Source organism: Sorex fumeus, unplaced genomic scaffold, assembly GCF_029834395.1.
Source record: "Sorex fumeus unplaced genomic scaffold, SorFum_2.1 ptg000067l, whole genome shotgun sequence".
NCBI classification, from domain to species: Eukaryota; Metazoa; Chordata; class Mammalia; order Eulipotyphla; family Soricidae; genus Sorex; species Sorex fumeus.
The window spans coordinates 656,327-677,774 of NW_026606124.1; the positions used below are offsets into that span (position 1 = coordinate 656,327).

The 21,448-nt window shown below is 43.6% G+C and overlaps 1 protein-coding gene across 1 annotated transcript in view; it reads right to left on the minus strand.

Moving 5' to 3' along the window:
• ETFA (electron transfer flavoprotein subunit alpha) overlaps positions 1-21,448 on the minus strand; it is a 74,674-nt gene that overhangs the window by 46,648 nt on the left and 6,578 nt on the right. Inside the window, exons 2-7 of the mRNA XM_056128724.1 lie at positions 9,669-9,815; positions 8,244-8,325; positions 8,057-8,139; positions 4,958-5,057; positions 3,136-3,246; positions 1,771-1,872 (exon numbers count right to left, since the gene is read on the minus strand). Of these exons, the coding sequence (XP_055984699.1) occupies positions 1,771-1,872; positions 3,136-3,246; positions 4,958-5,057; positions 8,057-8,139; positions 8,244-8,325; positions 9,669-9,815 (625 nt within the window). The remainder of the gene's footprint in view (positions 1-1,770; positions 1,873-3,135; positions 3,247-4,957; positions 5,058-8,056; positions 8,140-8,243; positions 8,326-9,668; positions 9,816-21,448) is intronic.

A 21,448-nucleotide genomic window follows, 5' to 3' on the forward strand; every position in this document is an offset into this window, starting at 1 on the left:
TAAGCCCTGCGCACCATTTGGCATTGCCCAAAATTAAATAAAGAGAAAACCAAGTCAATAGACTACAGAATTTCCCCTTAAAAAAAAATAAGGACTGGGGATATGGTGCCGCCAGCAGATCAATCTGTACCTGTGAGGCGAGTGCATCAGCAGCCTGATGGCGCCTTCAGACTTCCAGATACCCCACAATTGCTGCTGTGCTTTTGGCCAGACCCCAGAAACTTGGGGCAAAGTTTACCAAGAAAGTAAATGGCCAAAAGTTAGGTATGTGGGAGACACACCCACAAACCACCTCCGGCTCAGCTATATGATTGGACGCATGGCCTCTCTGGTTCCTGATCGAACTGCTTAACGGCCATGATCCCAGAGATTCAGAAACGAATCTCGGAACCCAAAGGCTTTTGGCAGAAATGTGTCCAGTCCCTGCAGTAGGTTACTGGCGCTGGGCCACTCCAGGTGAGAAAAGGTTTCGTGACTTGGCCTGTTTCCCCTGGCGGCCCGGTGACCACCATCCTCCAGAGGCCACTGGACAGTCAGGTTTGGGCCTGCAGTGGCGAGACACGTGGGGCCTCACCAGATGGGGGTGGAACCGGCCCTTTCCTCCCCATCCCAACAATACCCTGAGTCGCCACCTACAAACGGCCTCTCTGGCTCCTGATCACGCTGATTAATGGCCATGATCCCAGAGACTCAGAAACAAATCTCGAAACCCAGCGGCTTTTGGCAGAAATGCATCAGGACCGCAAACAAGGTGGCTGTCACCTCAGAGTTTATTGGAAAGCCAGGTATGAGCCGGCAGTGACGGGGCAACTGCAGTCTCATGGGAAGGGGGATGGTACCGGCTCATCCTTCATGCACTACTGAGGTCACGAGTTGCCCCCCACGAGCGGCTCTCCGGCACAGCCGTAACACAGATGCACAGAAACCAATCTCGTAATTATCTGGCTCTTTGCAGAAATCCAAAATCGTGTAGCCGCAATAGTGGCCGCACGCCATTATATGATTCTCATAACCAGCTACAGAAAACAAAGTATTTCACAATGCCTTTTCAGCAATTCTGATTGTTGGGTGGTAAATTCTAAACAATAATGGTGCATCTTTTGTTGAAATAATAAATGTAATCAATGTAGAGAAGGGTGAAGTAGAAATCATCTGCCTCACAGGCATCGGGAGGGGTGGGAGGGGGGTATATTGGGGTTCTTGGTGGTGATAAAGGAGTACTGGTGAAGGGAAAGGTGTTTGATCATTGTATGACTGAGACTTAAACTGAAAGCTTTGTAACTTTTCCCACAGTGATTCAATAAATAAATATAAGAAGATGAAAAAAATAAGGACCATGAAATATGCAAGTCTTATACAATATTAACAGTCAGGATATTAAAACTGCTGAGACTTTCAGAGGTCTCCACAGAGACCCAGACAACCCGGGAAGTTTCTCAGAGAGAGGCAACCATAAAACCTCACACCAGTTTTCTGACCATACATACTCTTTAGAACAGCATGGAAGTCCACCAACAGAGCGAAAGTTACTGAGACATGGATCATGCTCCCCCTGGCACCAGTGGCAGAGATGCACAGAAAAAAGCCTGTCTTTTGAATTAGCTCATAATTTCATTTTCTTTTCCTCACTTGGTAAAATTAGAATGATTCTTCCAAATTTATCTGCCTCTTGTGTTTGACAAATATCCGTGCTTCTCTGAAACTAGTACTAATAAAATCAAAGTATTCTGAGTTTCATTTTTTTTTAACAAATTATAATATTCCACTCACCACCAGACACCACCACTTTGGCACCAGTCAGCTCTGGTCGATCACTTTTTGTTATTTTCTGATCAAGCCATTCTGATATCCCAGCCGGAGAAGTACTTGAGGCTGCATACATTGAGATAAATATATATATACACACACATATATATATAAATGTATATACACACACATAATAAAACAATGACTATAAGGTCTAGTTGTTTATGGTTATTACTTTTAAGACGAATTTAAAAGTTAATTTCATAAAATTTAAGTTTGTTGGTTACTATTCTATACAAATTTCACTCTCTGATTTTGGAAAGATTTAAAAAAGAACTAGATTCCAGTCTTTACTCTGTAAATCAGGTGACTTTTAAGAGGACACAAAAATCTCCCAGTTTACCTACAAAATTTTTTTTGTTCAAATAAGCAATGATACATGTTTAAATAAGATACTATATATATTAAACTCAACAATATTAAATAGTTAAGCATAATTTAGTAATTACCTTTCTCAAATAACATACTAGATATGTTCAATGTAACACTCATCAATAGTTAAAGGGCAATTTAATTATTACCTTTCTCTATAACATTAAACCTCCAAAGTATTACAAGAGAAAACAATGACAGCAAAAAATATTAATAGTATGCCTGGAGGATGACTAATAGCCTAAAGCTCCTGCCCTGTAAGTGTCAGACCAAGAAGACTTGATCCCTTGATCCCCCATGTGCCAAGCAGAGGCCTAGAGGGTCTGTTGCTTAGGACCCTCCATGCTACAATGAAGTATGCGATGTCTGGCCCACCACAGCCAGGCAAGTTTGAACACTGCAACTGGAGATGTGCACCTCTCTGGAATGGGCAGCACAAGCCAGCACATGCCTAACCCCATCATGAGAGCAAAAAGTAAAGGGGAAGAGGCCAGGGAGACAGATGCACCCAACTCAGGTCAACTTCCTGGCACCATGGGGCATCCTGAGTAGCCCTGGGGCCTCTCAATAAAGCAGGGCCCAAGCAGCACCAAATTCCTGAGCCTGACCACTGACCCACTGGCCCAATTAGCCAAGCAGGGCTGTGAGTGGCCTTGGACCCCCTGAGCATTGATTAGGAGGTCCCAATCCCCAAAGAGAAGGGAAAATAATTAAATTTTTTAAAATTATTTTACTTTAATACTAATGTAATGGATTAATCTTAATGAATCCTCTGTCCCACCCCCATGCCATCAAACCAACTATGCTAGTACTACAAGTGATATACAACACAGCTTGAGAATAGAATTTAGCTTGAGATCTCAAATACTATACTGTAAAATTTAAATGGAGGCCAACTGGTATTCTAATATAACTGTGAACTAAAAAAACGAACACCGGCTCCAAATGAACACTCACCCTTTTCTGAACTGGCACTACCGCCACTTGCGGCTGCAGCTTCAAAAGATGTTCCTCGAACAGAAAACACTTTCACCTTCTCATCACACTTCACTGTACATAAAGCATTTCCTGAAATACCATATTTAAAAGACAATCATCAAAGGCAACAAAACAAGCACTCTTTAAGGGTTCTGAATTTACTTCAAAGTCAGAGAAATAACTGTTTCCTACTAAGAATAGGGAAAAAAGGATCAAAATACCAAAGAAGCATGTCAATGGATATTTGTATAACCCTGACTGCTTTTAAAACAGGAACAGGGACTGACTTGCCTACAAGCAAGAAACTGAGTAATAGGTACTCAGACGGGGAAGGTGTGTTCTTCCTAAAAAGAAATACAAACAAAAGCTTCCGTTACAAAAAAAAAAAAAAAAAAAACACACCCATCAGAAAACTCAGCAATAACAGCTGGAACAAATAGGTATGAAGCCACTAAGTATGCTATAAGAGGAGACAAAGTGAAAACATGATAGAGAATAAAGAAAACAAAGTATGAAGTTTTTAAGTCAAGATTTTAAAAGGATTTAAGACATTTCCATAGATTAGCAATCACATTAAGAGCAAGATTATCATCAAATATTTCCCCTCAAATACTGCTAAAGATGAAAGGTCTGATTTGAAAATTGATCATTTGCACTGAAACACACAATTTTAATCGGAGAGAACAAAGAGTTCATTACCTTCTCCAGGCCCACTGAGAGCGGTACGCTGGGCAGATCAATCAACTAAAGAGATACTGAAATGTATTTATGCACATGGAGCTGGTGAAACAAAGGCGACCAGGAGTACTATTTTTAAAAACTAAAAAGTTTTGGGCCCTAGCAATAGTACAGCAAGTAGGGCGTTTGCCTTGCACACAGCACTCGCATTCAATCCCTGGCATCCCACAGGATTCCCGAAGTACCGCCAGGAGTAATTCCTGAGTGCAGAGCCAGGAGTACCCTGTGTATCGCCGGGTATGACCCAAAAAGCAAAAAAACCAAAATGTATTGAACAATTAACCTAATTTTTATTGATGACTGAAAAATTTTTACTCTGTAAAATGATAAAGTGGAAAAGAACTATTCTTGAGTAGGGAGTAGGGATCCTCAAGTCAATGATGGTTGGAGCGATCATTTGGGATGGGAGATGTGTGCTGAAAGGACCAAATGTGATAGACTCTCAGTATCTCTATTGCAAACCGTAATGCCCAAAGAAGAGAGAGGGCATGAGGGAAATTGTCTGCCCCAGAGGCAGGGGGAGGGTTGGGATGGGGGCGGGGATACTGGGGACATTGGTGGTGGAAAATGTGCACTGGTGGAGGGATGGGTGTTTGATCATTTTATGACTGAAACTCAAACATGAAAGCTGTGTAACTCTATCTCACGGTGATTCAATTAAAAAAAGAAAAGAACTATTCTCTGAGTCTATCAGAAAGTCATGCTATGGCCTACCAGCAATTCCAAACTAAGATTCTTTTTCTCAGAAACATTTAAGATCGTCCATTCAAAGCAACTGGATAATTTAAAAAAAAATTATTTTCAATTAATTTCTGCTTTTAAAATTTAACAGGTTTGGGGGCTGGAGAGATAGCGCAGCGGGTAGGGTGTTTGCCTTGCACACGACTGATGCAGGTTCAATTCCCAGCATCCCGTATGGTCCCCTGAGCACCGCCAGGAGTAACTCCTGAGTGCAGAGCCAGGAGTAACCCCTGTGCATCGCCAGGTGTGACCCAAAAAGCAAAATAAATAAATAAATAAAATAAAATAAAATTTAACAGGTTATTTTCTCCTGGGTACTAACCTGCATATATCGTTCTCACAAATGTGTCAGGTGACTTGATGTCAATGATGTCAGAAATTGGAGCCACATCAAGTTTGGCTGCCAGTCGGGGCAAAAGATTCTAAAAGCAAAGTGAGCTCTGCATTACAAACACGCATGCTAACATACAGCGATAAAATATGCGCAACAACATTCTCTAAAAGCGTATTCTATGGAGATTTTGATGTAAATAGATTATACTTCTCATAAATCTTCAGACAAATCACAACTTTAAGCACGACTTTGGGAAAGTTCTTGAGATTAAACGGGTACATGATTACACCAACTATGAATCTTAATGAGTTTTATACTACTAAACTAGTTAAACTCGAGATGTTGAATTAGGAAATATAGTATTTACTTTGGTGAACATCATTGTAAGCTGTAGACTGTTGTAGACTAATGAATATCTCCTTCTCAAAAAAGGAAAAATATCTATTGGGCTAGAGCAAGAGTACAGCAAGAAAGGCATTTGCGTTGCACACAGCCAACCCCGGTTCAACCCTCTGCATCCCCTCTGGTCCCCCGAGCCTGCCAAGGTGATCCCTGAGTCCAGAGCCAGGAGTAGCCCCTGAGCACTGCTGGGTGTGCAAATACCCAGAACACAAAAAAAAACCACAGGAAGGGAAATTTTTAAAGGAAAAATGAAAACACGCAACTTCTTTAACAACTGCTCCCTGAACTTTAACTGTTCTGGAAATACTGGAAAAAGTGTTTTGCACATTAAATTCTAAATACTGAAAATAACTAAACTTGTACGTAACACATATGAAAGAAAATATTTATTTATTTTTTGCCTTTGGGCCACACCCAAAGTGGCCCAGGAATTACTCCTGGCTCTACACTCAGGACATCACTCCTGGTAGAGCTCAGGGGAGCATATGGGAAGCCGGGGATAGATCCTGGGTTGGCAATTCAAGGCAAATGCCTGAGCGCATTTAACACTTAATAAGGTAATTCCTGAGTGCAGAGCCAGGAGTAACCCCTGTACATCGCCAGGTGTGACCCAAAAAGCAAAAAAAAAAAATAAAAATAAAAGTTGCTTGAAATTTAATATCCTATGTTTTATTTTAGAGTATCTTTTTAAAAAATGACCATGACGCTTAAAGGCTTGTTCTTCTGAGCCTGCATCTAAGTGCCCTGAGAGGGAGAGTGGCAAACGAATCTCTCTCTACACTCCCACATGAAACCACACACTTTCAGGAAGGCAACACACACAAAGACGGCAGAGACATAGATGTCCCTCCACTGGGAAAGTAGTTCTCCAACACAGCCCGTGACTTCCCATGACTTTTAAGATAGGCAAGTTGGTATTTTATAACTGTTAAGTGCTGAGATTTTGGGGTGTGTCTGTGAATCCAATGGTTCGAAGAGTTCCTGTGCTTGTCTTTTAGCTTTATATGCTGTGAGAGCTAGGCTGTCTTCTCTGTGATTTTTCATTTTGGCAGTACACAGGATTTACTCCTGACTCTGTGCTCGGGGATCCCTCCTGGCAGGGCTCAGGGGACCACATGGGGTGCTGAGAACTGAGCCCAGGTCGGCCCATGCAAGGTAAGCAAGCACCCTACCCACTCTCCCGGCGCTCCAGCCCTGCTCTTGTCTTTTCTGTTGTCAGTAAGCAGGAAAGCCAAAAGCAACTGGGAGTTGTTCCAGGTGACAAGAGATCTAAGGCTTAGCTAAAACTGTTAATATGTTGCTATCCCCCCCCTTTATTCTATATTATGGTGAGCGAACTTTTGGATCTTTTTTGACAAGCAAGAAACATTTATTGACTTGCTGGATCACAATTAAGCTGGAAGATTTCTAAACCTAAATCTCTAAATCTCTCATAGGTCTATGAGAAAAATTTGATGTTTTTGCCTAAATTTCTTACTGGGGAAGTATTAAATGGAGTGCAGCGCTGTCAGCACTGTCCTCCCATTGTTCGTCAATCTGCTCGAGCAGCCACCAGTAACGTCTCCATTGTGAGACTTGTTGTTGCTGTTTTTGACATATCGAATACATCATAGGTAGCTTGCCAGGCTTTGCCATGTGGGTGGGACACTCTTGGTAGCTTGCCGGACTCTCCGAGAGGGATGGAGGAATCGAACCTGGGTCGGCCGCATGCAAGGCAAATGCCCTACCTGCTGTGCTATCGCTCCAGCCCATTAAATGGATTAGAAAGATAAACCATGTAAGAGTCAGAAGAGACACTAGAAGCTACACAGTTGTCTGTCTTGTATGTGGCTGACCAAACACGATCTCCAAAACCTACCACATAGGTCCTCTGAGTACTGCCAGGAGTGAATCCTGAGCACAGAGCCAGGAGTGGCTCCTGAGTATCACCAGATATGCCCTTGCCCCACACCAAATAATTTAGGAATGTCATGACTAGCAAAATGACTTTTTAAGACCTAAGATTGTATCTTTTTCTGTTTCGTTTGCTTTTTGGGTCATATCCAGCTATGCTCAGGAGTTGCTCCTGGCTGTGCATTCAGGAAATACTCCTGGCGGTGCTCATATGGGATGCCGGGGAGCAAACCCAGGTCAGCCGCAGGCAAGGCAAACATCCTACCCGCTGCACTATTGTTCCAACCCCCAGAATGTATCTTAAGGACCTCTTAAGGGTTCAGTGGCCACCAAGGGACTCTCTTAAGCATGTTTTGTCTTTAGCCCCATCTCAATGCACATGATTATATTAAGGGCTTCTTAACTTGAGGGGTTCTTCAAGCACCACAAAGTCCTTTCCTCCCTCAAATACCCAAATACAGCGATAATGGTCTTTCTTAGCACCCACCAGTAACTCTTAACATGGCTTACTGCAACAAAAGACATGACCCCACACATATGTATCCACAAAGTTCAGCATGACTTATAAAGAAATGTAATTTTTGAAAAACAGCCTAGTTTTCTCGATGACAAATTTTTTTTTAAGTATCAATCTAATAAATTATAGCTTTCAAGAACAGGACTGTCACCGGGAAAATTTAAAAGCCTAGAAATGATCCACTACCCAAACAAAGATGACTCTACGTTTCTGGCCCAAGGAAACGGAACCCTTCCGAGCAGTGACATCAGATTGCGCGCTCTCAGTCTTCTCACCTTTCCAAAGGCAGATGCTCCAGCACAGATGTGCGTGTAATTGAACTGCTTCTGAGTTGCCAGAATCAGCGGTGTCAGTTCCTCTGAGAATTAAAGACATTCCGTAAACACAGTTCATCATGTTTTCAGTCATGTAGTCAAGCATAATTTAACCATCTCATTTTATCCACAGTTAAATGACCCTCACCTGGAAGGAGGCCTTTGTACGCGTCATGCTGGGCGACCAGAACTTTTGCTACACCTGCTACTTTGCAGAGATCTTGTGCCACCTATAAATAAAGGAGTTTTAAATTTATCCATCTAAGAGAATCAGGCAGAGAAACTACAAGATATCAAAAGAGCACAAAACACTGGAGCTGGAGGTTACACCCAGCGGTGCTCAGGACCTGCTTTGAGTGCAGGTTCAATCCCTGGCACCACACGGTCCCCATCAGCATCACCTGAAGGGCCCCAGAGCACCTCTAGGGTGGCCTGGGTCATGGCCAGCACCACAGGGCCTGAGCAACACCACATCCCTGGGCCCTCACACTGGACCGCTGGTCCAGCTGGCCAAGAGTCACGAGGAAGGGGCCCCTGGGTATCCTGCTTGGGAAACCCAAAGCATAACATTAATTTTTAAAAATGTCTTTTATGATATCAATTCCACACAAAGAAATTAGACAAGTGATTAATGTCATCCTGAACCTACATTATATCAAAACATTGCATCTGTTAATTTTTTTTTAATTTTAAGTAAAATGCTGTCAAGACAGAGAATGTTCTATCAGCAAGCATTCTCCAGATCTCTTCCTCTGAGATCCAAGCACCCAAGTACAACGTTGGAAACTCCCAAATGTGTGAGAAGAAACGGGCAGCTCAAGCTAGATAATCTTGTTCATGGAAGCAAGATTTCCGCTATCCCACAGAGCTGTGGAACAGGACATCTTTCCAGGGGGTGAATTTACAAAGTTGCCAATTTCTCCTTACAACAAAACTAAGATTATCTTTTTTTAGTTTGGTTTGGTTTTTTAGTCACCATCTAGCTGTACCCAAGGCTTACTCCTGGTTCTGTACTCAGGAATCACTCCTCGGATAGCTTGAAGGACCACCTACAGCGTCACAGCCAGCCATGTGCAAGTCAAGTGCCTTAATCCCTGTACTTTCGCTCCAGCCCCTAGATTATCTCTTCATGCCAGCAATATACAGTTTGGAAAGCCAAGTACCTGCATTTGAATTCTTACACCAATTAAAAATTAATATCTGTGATATTCTGTCCAGATTTACCACTTTCAAGAATTAAAAGCAATTAGCAAGTATATTCATCAATACAAAAAAAGGATCTGCAATTAACCTCCAGGGGACTCAAGTATTATCATTTCACTTGGTACCTGATGGCACATAATGGTGCCAGTGGAACTAAATCAAGTATTCTACCTCATTTCAAAAGATAAAATGCTTAGTAAGCAAACCTTTCAGTTCCTTTTTCACATGTAGTAAAGACCGTAGCACCACTATTTAATGAGGATTAGGGCCCAGTTTGGGTTACAGTCCTTCGCATAATTCTCTGTCACCATCTTTTCTTGTCTCTTGATGGAGATTATATTTGCTATGGTTGACCTTAAACATTTCTCACCTTGTCACATTTGGTTCCAGCTACTAAGCAAGACACATCACCTCCAAGACGTTTGGCTGCAGTGATGGTATTCAAAGTAATGGGTGCTAAGGCATCATTTGCATGCTCAGCTATTACCAAAGTACTTTGAAATCGGAGCAACGAGGCCTACAGAGAAAAAACAGAAAAATGAAAGAGAATGTTATTATACAACTAGGCCTTCCTTCCTTCCTTCCTTCCTTCCTTCCTTCCTTCCTTCCTTCCTTCCTTCCTTCCCTCCCTCCCTCCCTCCCTCCCTTCCTTCCTTCCTTGATCACACCTGGCATTGCACAGAAGTTACTCCTGGCTCATGAACTCAGGAATTACTCCTGGTGGTGCTCGGGGGACCATATGGGATGCTGGAATCGAACCCAGGTTGGCTGTGTGCAAGGCAAATGTCCTACCCGCTGTGCTTTTGCTCCAGCCCTAGATCTTTATTCTTATCAAGCATGTATACTTTAAAGAACATTGTGCACAATACTCAATTCTATAAATAGCACTGTAGCACTGTCCTCCCGTTGTTCATCAATTTGCTGGAGCAGGCTCCAATAACGTCTCCATTGTGAGACTTGTTACTGTTTTTGGCATATCGGATACGCCATGGGGAGCTTGCCAGGCTCTGCCGTATGGAAGGGATACTCTCGGTAGCTTGCCGGGCTCTCCGAGAGGGACGGAGGAATTGAACCCGAGTTGGTCGCATGCAAAGCAAACAACCTACCGGCTGTGCTATTGCTCCAGCCCAATTCTATTTATAAAATACTTGCACAATATCAAAAATTGAACAATTTGTGTCTATTGGCCTACTATTAACATTCTTATCTAATACAAACCAAAAATTCAAATTAGGGACCAGAGAGTTAGGGCAGAGGAGAGGGCACTTGCTTTGCCTGAAGCCAACCAGTTTGATCCCTGGCACCTCATATACTCCCCCAAGCCCATCAGGAGTGATTCCTGAGCTCAGAGGCAGTAGTTAAGTCCTGAGCATCACCAGGTGTGGTCCCCAAAATACAAAAAAAAAAAAAAATCAAAAACAAGCCCACAAAAAAAATCCATTTAAATACTATTGTTAGATTGGGGGGGGGGGGGACTCAAAATGACTTCACAAATCTACATTAAATTAAAAACTGCTGAATGTATCTAAATTTAAAATACTCTGTGCAGGAGATACGGCGCTACCATCACATCAATCTGTGCCTGCAGGGTGATTGCATCAGCAGCATGAAGGTGCTTTCAGATTTCCTGATACCCCCAAATTGCCACTGTGCCTTTGGCTGGACCTCAACAACTCAGGACTAAGTTTCCAGAGAAATTAAACGGCCAGAAAGTAGGTGTGTGGGAGCCACACCCACAAACCACCTCTAGTTCAGCTCTACAAGTCATATAATGATCGAGTACCCATCCCTCCATCAGTGCCCATTTTCCACCACCAATGTTCCCAGTATCTCTCCCGCCACCCCACCATCCCACTCCACCCCCCGCCTCTTTGGCAGGGAAACAGGCTTTGACTCTCTCTTTCACCCTTTTACTCTCTCTCTCCTTTTGGGTGTTAGGGTTTGCAACACGGGTACGAAGTGGCCATCAAGTTTGGTCCACAGTCTACTTCCAGCACACATCTCCCATCCTGAGCGAGACCTCCAAGCATCGTTTACTTTACAAGCATCTCAGCTACCTTTTACCCCAAGGCCGGCTTCCAAGCATGGAGTGATCCTCCTGGCCCTTATCTCTACTATCCTTGGGTGTTAGTCTCTCATTCTGTTACTTTATATTCAACAAATGAGTACAGTCATTCTATGTCTGTCCCTCTCTCTCTGACTCATTTCACTTAGCATGATACTCTCCGTGTTGATCCACTTATATGCAAATTTCATGACTTCATCTTTTCTAACAGCTGCATTGTATTCCACTGCGTAGAAATACCAGAGTTTCTTCAACCAGTCATCTGCTCCCAGGCACTGGAGTTTTTTCCAGATTCTGGCTATTATAAATAGTGCATGAGGCTGGAGTGATAGCACAGTGGGTAGGGCGTTTGCCTTGCACACAGCCAACCCAGGTTCGATTCCCAGCGTCCCATATGGTCCCCCAAGCACCACCAAGAGTAATTCCTGAGTGAATGAGCCAGGAGTAACCCCTGTGCATCACCGGGCGTGACCCAAAAAAAAGCAAAAATAAATAAATAAGTAGTGCTGCAATAAAACATACAAGTGCAAATGTCATTTCTGCTGTACTTTCTGTATCTCCGGGATATATTCCCAGAAGTGGTACTGCTGGGTGAAATGGGAGCTCAATTTCTATTTTTTTGAGAAACGTCCATATTGTTTTCCGAAAGGGCTGAACCAGTCGGCATTCCCACCAGCAGCGAAGGAGAGTCCGCCTCTCCCCACATCCAACCCAATACCAGCTGCTTTTGTTCTTTTGGACGTGTGCCACTCTCTGTGGTGTGAGATGATATCTCACTGCTGTTCTGATCTGCATCTCCCTGATGATTAGTGATGAAGAGCATTTTTTCATGTGCCTTCTGGCCATTCGGATTTCTTCTTTGAGAAAGTTTCTGTTCATTTCATCACCCCATTTTCTGATTAGATTGGGTGTTTTCTTCTTGTGGAGGTAAACCAGTGCCTTGTATATCCTTGATATTAACCGCTTATCAGATGGGTATTGGGTGATTATCCTTTCCCATTCTGTAGATTGTCTTTGTATGCTGGTCACTGTTTCGTTGGAGGTACAGAAGCTTTTTACATTTAAGATAGTCCCAGTTGTTTATCTCTGTTTCCACTTGGCTTGGTCAGTGGCCTTTCATCTTTGAAGATACTTTTAAGTATGCGGGTTTTGTAACTGAAATATCCAAGTTTTTTCATAGTTGGGATGGGCTACCTCCCCCAACTTCCCTATACTCCTGAAAGCACTGGCAATCCCCCCACAAACCAATTCCAGTGCCACCATGTAAGCTTATCTACTGGCCTTGCTTCAGAGATCCATAAATAAATCTCAAAAGAGACCAAAAAGTCGGGATGGGCTACCTCCTCCTGCCTCCCTGTACTTCCAGTCACATCACACCCCAAACCTGCCATCCACTTAAAAAGCTACTCCAGTCTTACTGTCCCCATAAAAATACTGAATGCCCTGAACAAATATGATGACCTCTTAGTACCTGTATTTCAAACAATAACACACAAAAGGAGAGAGAGAGAGAGAGAGAGAGAGAGAGAAGTGCCTGCTATAGAGGGAGGCTGGGGTGGACGATGGGGTATTGGAGGATGATGGGATGCAAACGGGGGCACTGGCAGTGGGAAATGTACACTGGTGGAGGGATGAGTGTTGGATCATTGTATGATTGAAACCCAATCAGAAATGGTTTTGTAATGGTCTATCTCATGGATATTCAATACAAAAAAAATTTTTTAAGTAATGAGAGTTCTTTTAGAGTTCTTTTTTTTCTTTTGGGATCACAACCAGCAATGCTCAGGGGTTACTCCTGGCTTTGCATTCAGGAATTACTCCTGGCAATGCTTGGGGGACCATGTGGGATGCCAGGAATCGAACCCGGGTCGGCCACGTGCAAAGCACACACACTACCTGCTGTACTATCGTTCCAGCCCCATTCGGGAGCGATAGCACAGCAGGTAGGGTGCTTGCCTTGCACGTGGCCAACCCAGGTTCGATTCCTCTGTCCCTCTCAAGAGCCCAGCAGACTACCAAGTGTATCCCTCCCATACGGCAGAGACTGGCAAGCTCCCCATGGCACATTCAATATGCCAAAAACAGTAACAAGTCTCACAATGGAATAATTACTGGTGTCCGCTCGAGCAAATCAATGAACAATGAGAGGACTGGACTACAGCGCTACAATATAGAGTTCATGCCCACTTCAGTCAGCTTAATCGGTGGCTGAAAAAATAGCAGTACTCCTACATATTTTTAAAAAGTAATAAAGCAAATAAAATAAAATACTCTGTTCAAACATAACAAATACCAACCAGGAATCAAATTACTACCAATTGTATTCAGCTGCAGAATACTGCTAAAAAGTTTGATATATATTAGAAATACTGGGTTGAAGACTCATTATTAAAACTGCTTTCTAGAGCTGGAGAGACAGTTCAGAAATGTAGGAGTTTGCCTTGCTTCCCACTGGCCCTGGTTCAAATCCTTGGCACCAGATGGCCCACAGAGCACTGCTAGGAGTCACTCCTGAGCAGAACCAGGAATACCCCTCAGCACCACCAGATACAGCTAAAACCAAAACTGATTCATAATGCTTCAGGCAAATGTTTTCAATATAAAAATAACTGGTAATGAACACAAGCATGTCTTTAAAATGCAACACTGTATTTTAAAATTTTATTGTGGATTTTTTACTGCAATTTTACTGTGGCTTCAACTTTTCAAATATGATTCTGAATTAAAAAACGCGTACAGATAGTATTTTGGAACCAGCCAATATCCCCCCTTACCTATTGGAAATGATCAAGAGACAATAGTCATCAGAAATACTTTCTAACTTTAGGAACACAAAGATTAACAAGAATGATCTGTATGTCTGAGAATTAAACCCAAATCTTATGAATGCCAGGCACACATTTCACCACTGAGCAAAACCAAGCCCCTAAACTGTAACAGATATTGTGTGTGTGTGTGTGTGTGTGTGTGTGTGTGCGCGCGCGCGCACATGCGTGTGCATTACCAAGGATCAATACCAGGGCGTCACACTTGGGAAGGTCAATGTGGTACCATTAAGCTTTGTTCCTGGCCCAAGAACACAAATCATGAAGTTTAGAATCAGGAAGAAAGGAAGGGTGAGTGTCCTGGTCACGTGGATCACCTCATACCTATAGAGTGACACTCATACTCATCAAAAACCACCACCACCACCAATCCAATGTTGGTGTGGATCCAGGGCGGGGGGCGAGGGGGAGAAAAGGACTTTTCTTTCACAGCTGGTGGCAGTGTTGAATGGTCCAGGCTTTCTGGAAGACAATATGAACATTCCTCAAAAAACTAGGAACTAAACTTCCTTATGACCCAGCAATGCAAAGCTTTCGAATACAATCTAGGGGTTCCAAAACACAATACAGAAAAGATATCCTATGTTCACTGCAGCACTAGTGCACTATTTATTCACAATAGCCGTAACTGAGAAACAACCCAAGTGCCCAAGAACAGATTACTGAATGAAGAAATCATGGTACATATACACAAAGGAATAATATTCAACCATAAGAAAAGATGAAGCCCCATAATTGTCTGCTACATGGACGGATCTGGAGACTAGATCCATGCAAAGTGAAATGAGTGAGAGGGACAGACACAGAATGGTCCTTGGTAGTAAGCTTGCCACGGGGGGGGAGGGGGGGGTAGGATGGGTCAGGGAAGGGACCACTACAATGATAGAGGGAAGCGGTCACTCTGTACCGGGACTAAGTGCTGAAGGGGATAAAGTGACATGCATGATACCCTATCAATAACAGCAGGGTAAACCACAGTGCCTAAAAGAGGGGCCTGGGGAGGAAAAAGAAAGAAAACAGTGCTTACCACAGAGGCAGGTTGGGGCTGGAGGGACAGTGGAGACAGTGGGGGAGGGAAGTAGAACCTGGTGAAGATATTGGTACATTGTGTGCCTGAAACTCAATCATGACTGACTTAGTAATTTACAGTGATTCAATTTAAAAAAGACTCAGAGACTATAAAATCCAGATCCCGGAACCGCGCGGCCGCTTTTGCGGCCTCGCGACATCTTATCAGAACTTTTTTTTATGACATCTTATTGTCTCATTCCTATTTTGGACAAACTTGCAGGCTATCGAATGTAGCCTGCCCACAGGGCAGAGTCTGGCAAACTCCCCGTGGCGTACCAAATATGCCAAATACCAGTAACAATGATGGGTCTCATTCTCCTAAATAGCCTTGAATATAATCTCATGGCTAGGATGAAAGAGACGTTACTGGGGCCTGCTTGAGGCAATCGACGAATAACAGGATGATGAATGAATGAAATGAATTTAAAAAAAAAAAAACACCTTTTTTTTAAAAAAGAAGATCAACACAGAGAAGAAAAAAATCAAGGAGGTAAAGAAGAGATTAACAGGAAGCCATGGGGAACAGGAGTCAAGGGGATGGGAGTACAGTGGTACTGTAAAGGCGTATATAGCTAAATATCCAAACCAGAGAGTCAACAACACTGAAAACAAGAGATCCAATCTTCAACAACCAAACTTAAAATATGCCTGTCAAGGTGACAGGCTGGGAATGGGGGGAGACAGAGGGGAGGGATCCTGGGAACCTTGGTGAAGAAAACACTAATGCTGGTAGGGTTGCTGAAATACAGAATATCTAAAACCCAAAGATGAATAACCTTCATGGTGCTTTAATAAAAAATAATTATTTTAGGGGCTGGAGCAATAACACAGCGGGTAGGGCGTTTGCCTTGCACGCGGCCAACCCGGGTTCGATTCCCAGCATCCCATATGGTCCCCTGAGCACTGTCAGGGGTAATTCCTGAGTGCAGACCCAGGAGTAACCCCTGTGCATCGCTGGGTGTGACCCAAAAAGCAAAAAAAAAAATAATTATTATTTTAAAGATGATGATCAGCATTACAGGCATGAGAAAAAGATGAAAGATAATGTTGAAATTTGTGAACAGCAAGGAAAAGAAGCACTGTGGGTTAATTGGCAGAGTCTACAGTTTGATTCGGCAATGATCCTCGTAGCTGGAGCTGGAGTAAAGAAAGCATAGTCTGGGGCCAGGAAGATGGCTCCAAGGCTGGAGGCACGATCCCCAGCACCACATGGTTCCAGAGCACCATCCAACCAGGATCAGCCATCCTCACATTACCAGGTGTGGCCCCAAAAGCAAGACAAAAAGGAAAAAAGGGGAAAACATACTGTAGAATTTACCCAGGGGTAAAACTTTGCAGGAATGTATGAATGGAAGCCAGGCGAGTACTGTCATCATCTACATTCATGAAAAAGAACAGTACATTTTTCCTTCCGTGTAATCATATTTTAAACGATGATTGCTAATGCTCGTATTTTTCATCTTTTTCTTATCATTGTACACAAGCAAACCAGTTTAACCAGGATCTCCATAATCTTCTGGGTTATTAATAATCTGTGTATGGCTATGCACAATGCAGAGAAGGCACCCTGGTAGCAGGATCCTCGTACTCATCCTCCACAGATGAGTGTCCCTGCAGTCTCCTGGGACTGGCCTGAATGCTCCAGAATGCTCCACTCTGCAACTAGCTCACACCACCAAGCTCCCTACCACTACATGGGGTATTCCTGACCTCCTCTGACTCACACACCCCCTGCATCCTTGCTACACCCAACGCCAGAGCTGGGGCCACAGATTCTAGGGTAACCCTGCCAGGGACAAATGCTTAAGCCAAGGGTGGGCAAAAGAAAAGGACACCACGGCAGAATTCTGCGACACAGAGCTAGCAACCTATGCACCCTGTAGCAGAAAACGGTATTTGTCTTTTTCCTGCCTTTTTATTTGCTCAACAGGAGTAGAGAAAATAAAACCTTTATTGTTGCCAAAACAAATGTTTGTATATTTTTAAAAATTTATTAAGTTTGGTTTTCAGACCACATGCAGCTGTGCTCCTGGCTCTGTGCTCAGGGATCACTCCTGGCAGTGCTCGGGGGATATAGACGATGCAGAGGATCAAACCCAGGTCAACTATGTAGAAGTGCCCTACCTGCTATACTATTGTTCCAGCCCCACTGTTTGTATAATTTTTATAATAAAAATATGCTGTAAGAAGAAAGATTAAGGCTAGCGATCTTAATGCACATTTTGAAACTCTCTTCTATGACAAACTCCTAGATATGTTACAGAAAGAGTCAGCAGTTTTAAGGTTTTTAATACTGACTACACAAACTGTTCTCCATAAAAACGTCAGTGAGCCACAACAATGCACAATTCTTGAGAGAGAATGAAGGCAATCAGAACGCAACACACCACTGGTGACTTACTTGTGTGTCCCATACAATGTTTATTTTCCTAATATACATCTGTAAAATTAATATGTGGGATTTTTTTAATCTGAAGGGCACAGTATCTTATTAAGAACTCTGTAAAAAAAATTCAGTAGCATAATTTATTATTTAAATCACAGTTCACAAGAATTACCAGTAATAAACTATTACCAGTATATATCAGATACCATATTTTTATGTTTCATCTTTCATTTACCAGAAAAATTATAGGACTTCCATCACCATTTGAAGAATAAATCCAAGATTTGGTGGCAGAAAGCCCATATTTGTTGTAAATTATAGTTCTAGGATAAGATAAATTAGATAGGTCTCCTAAGGAATTGTCAGGCTTTCTAGAACTTCCAGGGATTGTACAGTCTTTTAAAAAGATTGTTTAAAATTGGGCAAAAAGAGTAAATAACAAAATGTACATTTTAATAATCAACTCTTAAAAATCAGGTAGAAACTGATTTAAAAATAGGCACAAGTGGGCCAGAGAGACAGCAGAGCAGGTATGGTGCTTGCCCGGCATGCAGCTGACCCGAATTCGATCCCAAATCAGGTCCCTTATTCCTAAGCGCCAGTGGGTGTGGCCCCAAATAAACACAAGGCCGCACATATGGACAGCACCTCACAAAAAATACACAGATGGCAAATAAACAGACAGAAAAAAACATTCAATAGCATGTCATTAAAGAACTTCAAATTAAATGGCACCACTCCATACTGTTAGAAGGGAACAAACCCAAGATACCGCCAGGATCGAGAGCCACGGGAAATCTAATGGAAATTCAAAATGGTAAAGCCAGTTTAGGAGCTTCTCACAAATCTAAAGACATTCTCTCTATACAATTCAGCTTGTTCTCCCTGGTATCTACCCAAGTGAGCTGCGAGATTATGTCAACATAAAAACCTGCACACAAACAGGAATAGCAGCTTTCTTCATAACTGCCAAACTTGGCAGCAAACAAAATGTCCATCAGCAGGTAAACAGATAAGCTGTGGTGCTCCAGGGACAGAGAGACAGGACAGCAGGCAGGGCACTTGCCTTGCATGTAGCCAACCTGGGTTTGAACCCTGGCACCCCACATGGTCCCCCGAGTCCTGCCAGGAGTAATCCCTCAGTGCAGAGCCAGAAGTAAGCCCTGAGCACTGTCTGGTATGACACCAAAACAAACACAAAACAAGTTTTTTTAAAGAAGGGGGGAAAAATGGTGGTGATACAGAAAAAAGGAATAATCACCCAAAGAAGCAAGCCACCCACAGCCACCACCATGTAAGCAACAGCCCAGCTTCACCACTCATCTCGGAAGAGATGCAAGCCAAGGTGAGCCACTAAAACTCATCAGCCCAGTCTATAGATCCTGGAGAACACCTCCAAATTCCACAACATTGACTTCCCGGCAGGAGCACACCAAATCAGATGGAAAGTAGCACTGAGACCAACCAAGTGCAATAAACAAAAACAGTAACACAGAAGGCTCAACTAGTAACGAACAGCTTAGTTTACTATCAGGTGACCTCTGATACTGACTTTAATGACCCAGACAAGATACAGCAGTTGTCACAAATGTCCTTTACCTAGAGTAGCACTGTAGCCCTGTCCTTTCTTTGTTCATCCATTTACCAGAGCAGGCACCAGTAACATCTCCCAACAAATTGTGAGATTTGTTGTTCCTGTTTTGAGCATATCAAATGCGTCATGGGTAGCTTGCCAGGCTTTGCCGTGCGGGTGAGATACTCTTGGTAGTTTGCCGGGCTCTCCGAGAGGGGCAGAGGAATTGAACCCGGGTCAGCCGCGTGCAAGGCAAATGCCCTACCCACTGTGCTATCACTCCAGTCCATAGAGTATTTCCTAGAGTATTTTTCCATAATTCCATTAGCCGTTTTGTGGTAACAATGTAAAATATTTCATACCTGCTAAGGGGACAGGCTTGGGAGGCGGTTCGGAAACTGGGAACAATGGTGGAGAGCAGGTCATGCTAGTGGTGGGACTGGTGTTGGAACACTGAATGCCTGAACAACTTCGTTAACCACAGCTGTTTAAATAGTTTAGAAAAAAGAAAAGAAAAGCAAGCTAGTGGGCCATGAGAAGGCACAGAGGAACCTTAGATGTGTGCAAAGTGAAAAATGGATGATCAAAGAGGGTGTATACTGTTTGGCTCCAGTATGTGACATGTGAAAAGACACAGGAGTCAGGGGCACCTGCTTTTCATACACAGGACTCCAGTTCCACCCTGGCACCACAGAATCCCCTGATCACCACTGGGTGTAACCCCCGAGCACTGTCAGGTGTAGGTCCCTGGCACCACAGGGCCCTTGGCATGCAACCTCCCACCCAGCACAGTTGGTCAAGAGTGACCTTGACGAGGCAGGAAGCTTCTCAACAGCAAGGTCTGTCTGGGTCGTCATTCGCTCTCCATCCTTCCCAAGACCAGCTCCTTAAGGGCAATGTCGATGCTTACCAACTCTACTGCCGCCTTCTCCCAGCCTCACAGCACCAGGCCCTTCTTCTCACAGACACCAATGCCTGTGTTCTGGTGATCTGCAACAAACAGGACTCGCTCCTCCTCTTACTCAGCCTTGACAGCCTGACACTGCTTTTGCTTTTCAGGTATTTTCAGAACAAACTTTTAGCGCTAAAGCTCCTACTGTGACTAACGTGACTAAGTCTATGTTCAGGAAGTAAATTACCTACCACAAGTGTGAGACGGGAAAAACAAGCAGGACTTCACTCCCTGCTTGACTCCACTCAGATACGTAAAAATCAGTAACTCTGACTATCAGAAGATCAGCTGAAGAACTTCACATCGGAACCCATGGCCTAGAATGGAACGAACAGGGTGAGAGACTGTCTGAGTTCATCATGTCGACCAAGACCATTCATGGTAACTCACAGTTCCAGAAGGCAGAATCTAAACGATGGACATGGGAGTCTCCCGGTGGACGATTCCACAACGAAATAGACCACATCATATTCAATCGACGGTTTTGCCTGACTGATGTCGCTGTTGTCCCAAAATTTCGAACGGGATCGGACCACCGTCTCCTTCGTGCAAAATTCTACTTCACAGAGCGGGGAGAAAGGGCTGCAAAGTTCAAAAAGAGAACTCCCAGAATGACCACCAACTGGGAACTCTTTGGTACTATTGCGGCAACATGGGAAGATGCCGTTGTTGACAACATTGACGAGGAATACGATCGACTGGTTCAGCACCTCCATGAATGTGCGAGGAACGCCAAGAGAGAGATAGCCACAAAAAGTCGCCTATCTTCGAAAACTCTTGAGCTAATTCGCCAGCGTGGTTTGGCGCATGCCTCAGGCAACCGCAAGCTAACGTCCGAGCTTGCAAAGCAGTGCAGAGATGCGATCAAGGAAGACCTCAGAGAAGAGCAGAAGTACTGGTAGATGCGGCAGAAGCCGGGAAAAGTATTCGTAACGCCCGCCTGTCCTTCGCCAACTATAAGACCAAGATGACTGCCCTCCGACGTCCTGATGGATCCATCACATCCTCCAGAACGGCAATGGAGAAGATTATCCATGACTTCTACTCAAATCTCTTCGATAGCCATGTCCACTTGCCGACATACCAAATTCCACAGGATGGGTATGTCGTTCCCAACGTTCTCCCTTCCGAAATCCGACACGCTATTTCGTCAGTAAAGAAGCAAACAGCACCCGGCCCAGACAAGGTCAGACCTGAACACCTGAAGAACCTGCCGTCAGTACTCATCAATACACTGGCTCGGCTCTTCACTCGCTACCTGTCTGAATGCAAGGTTCC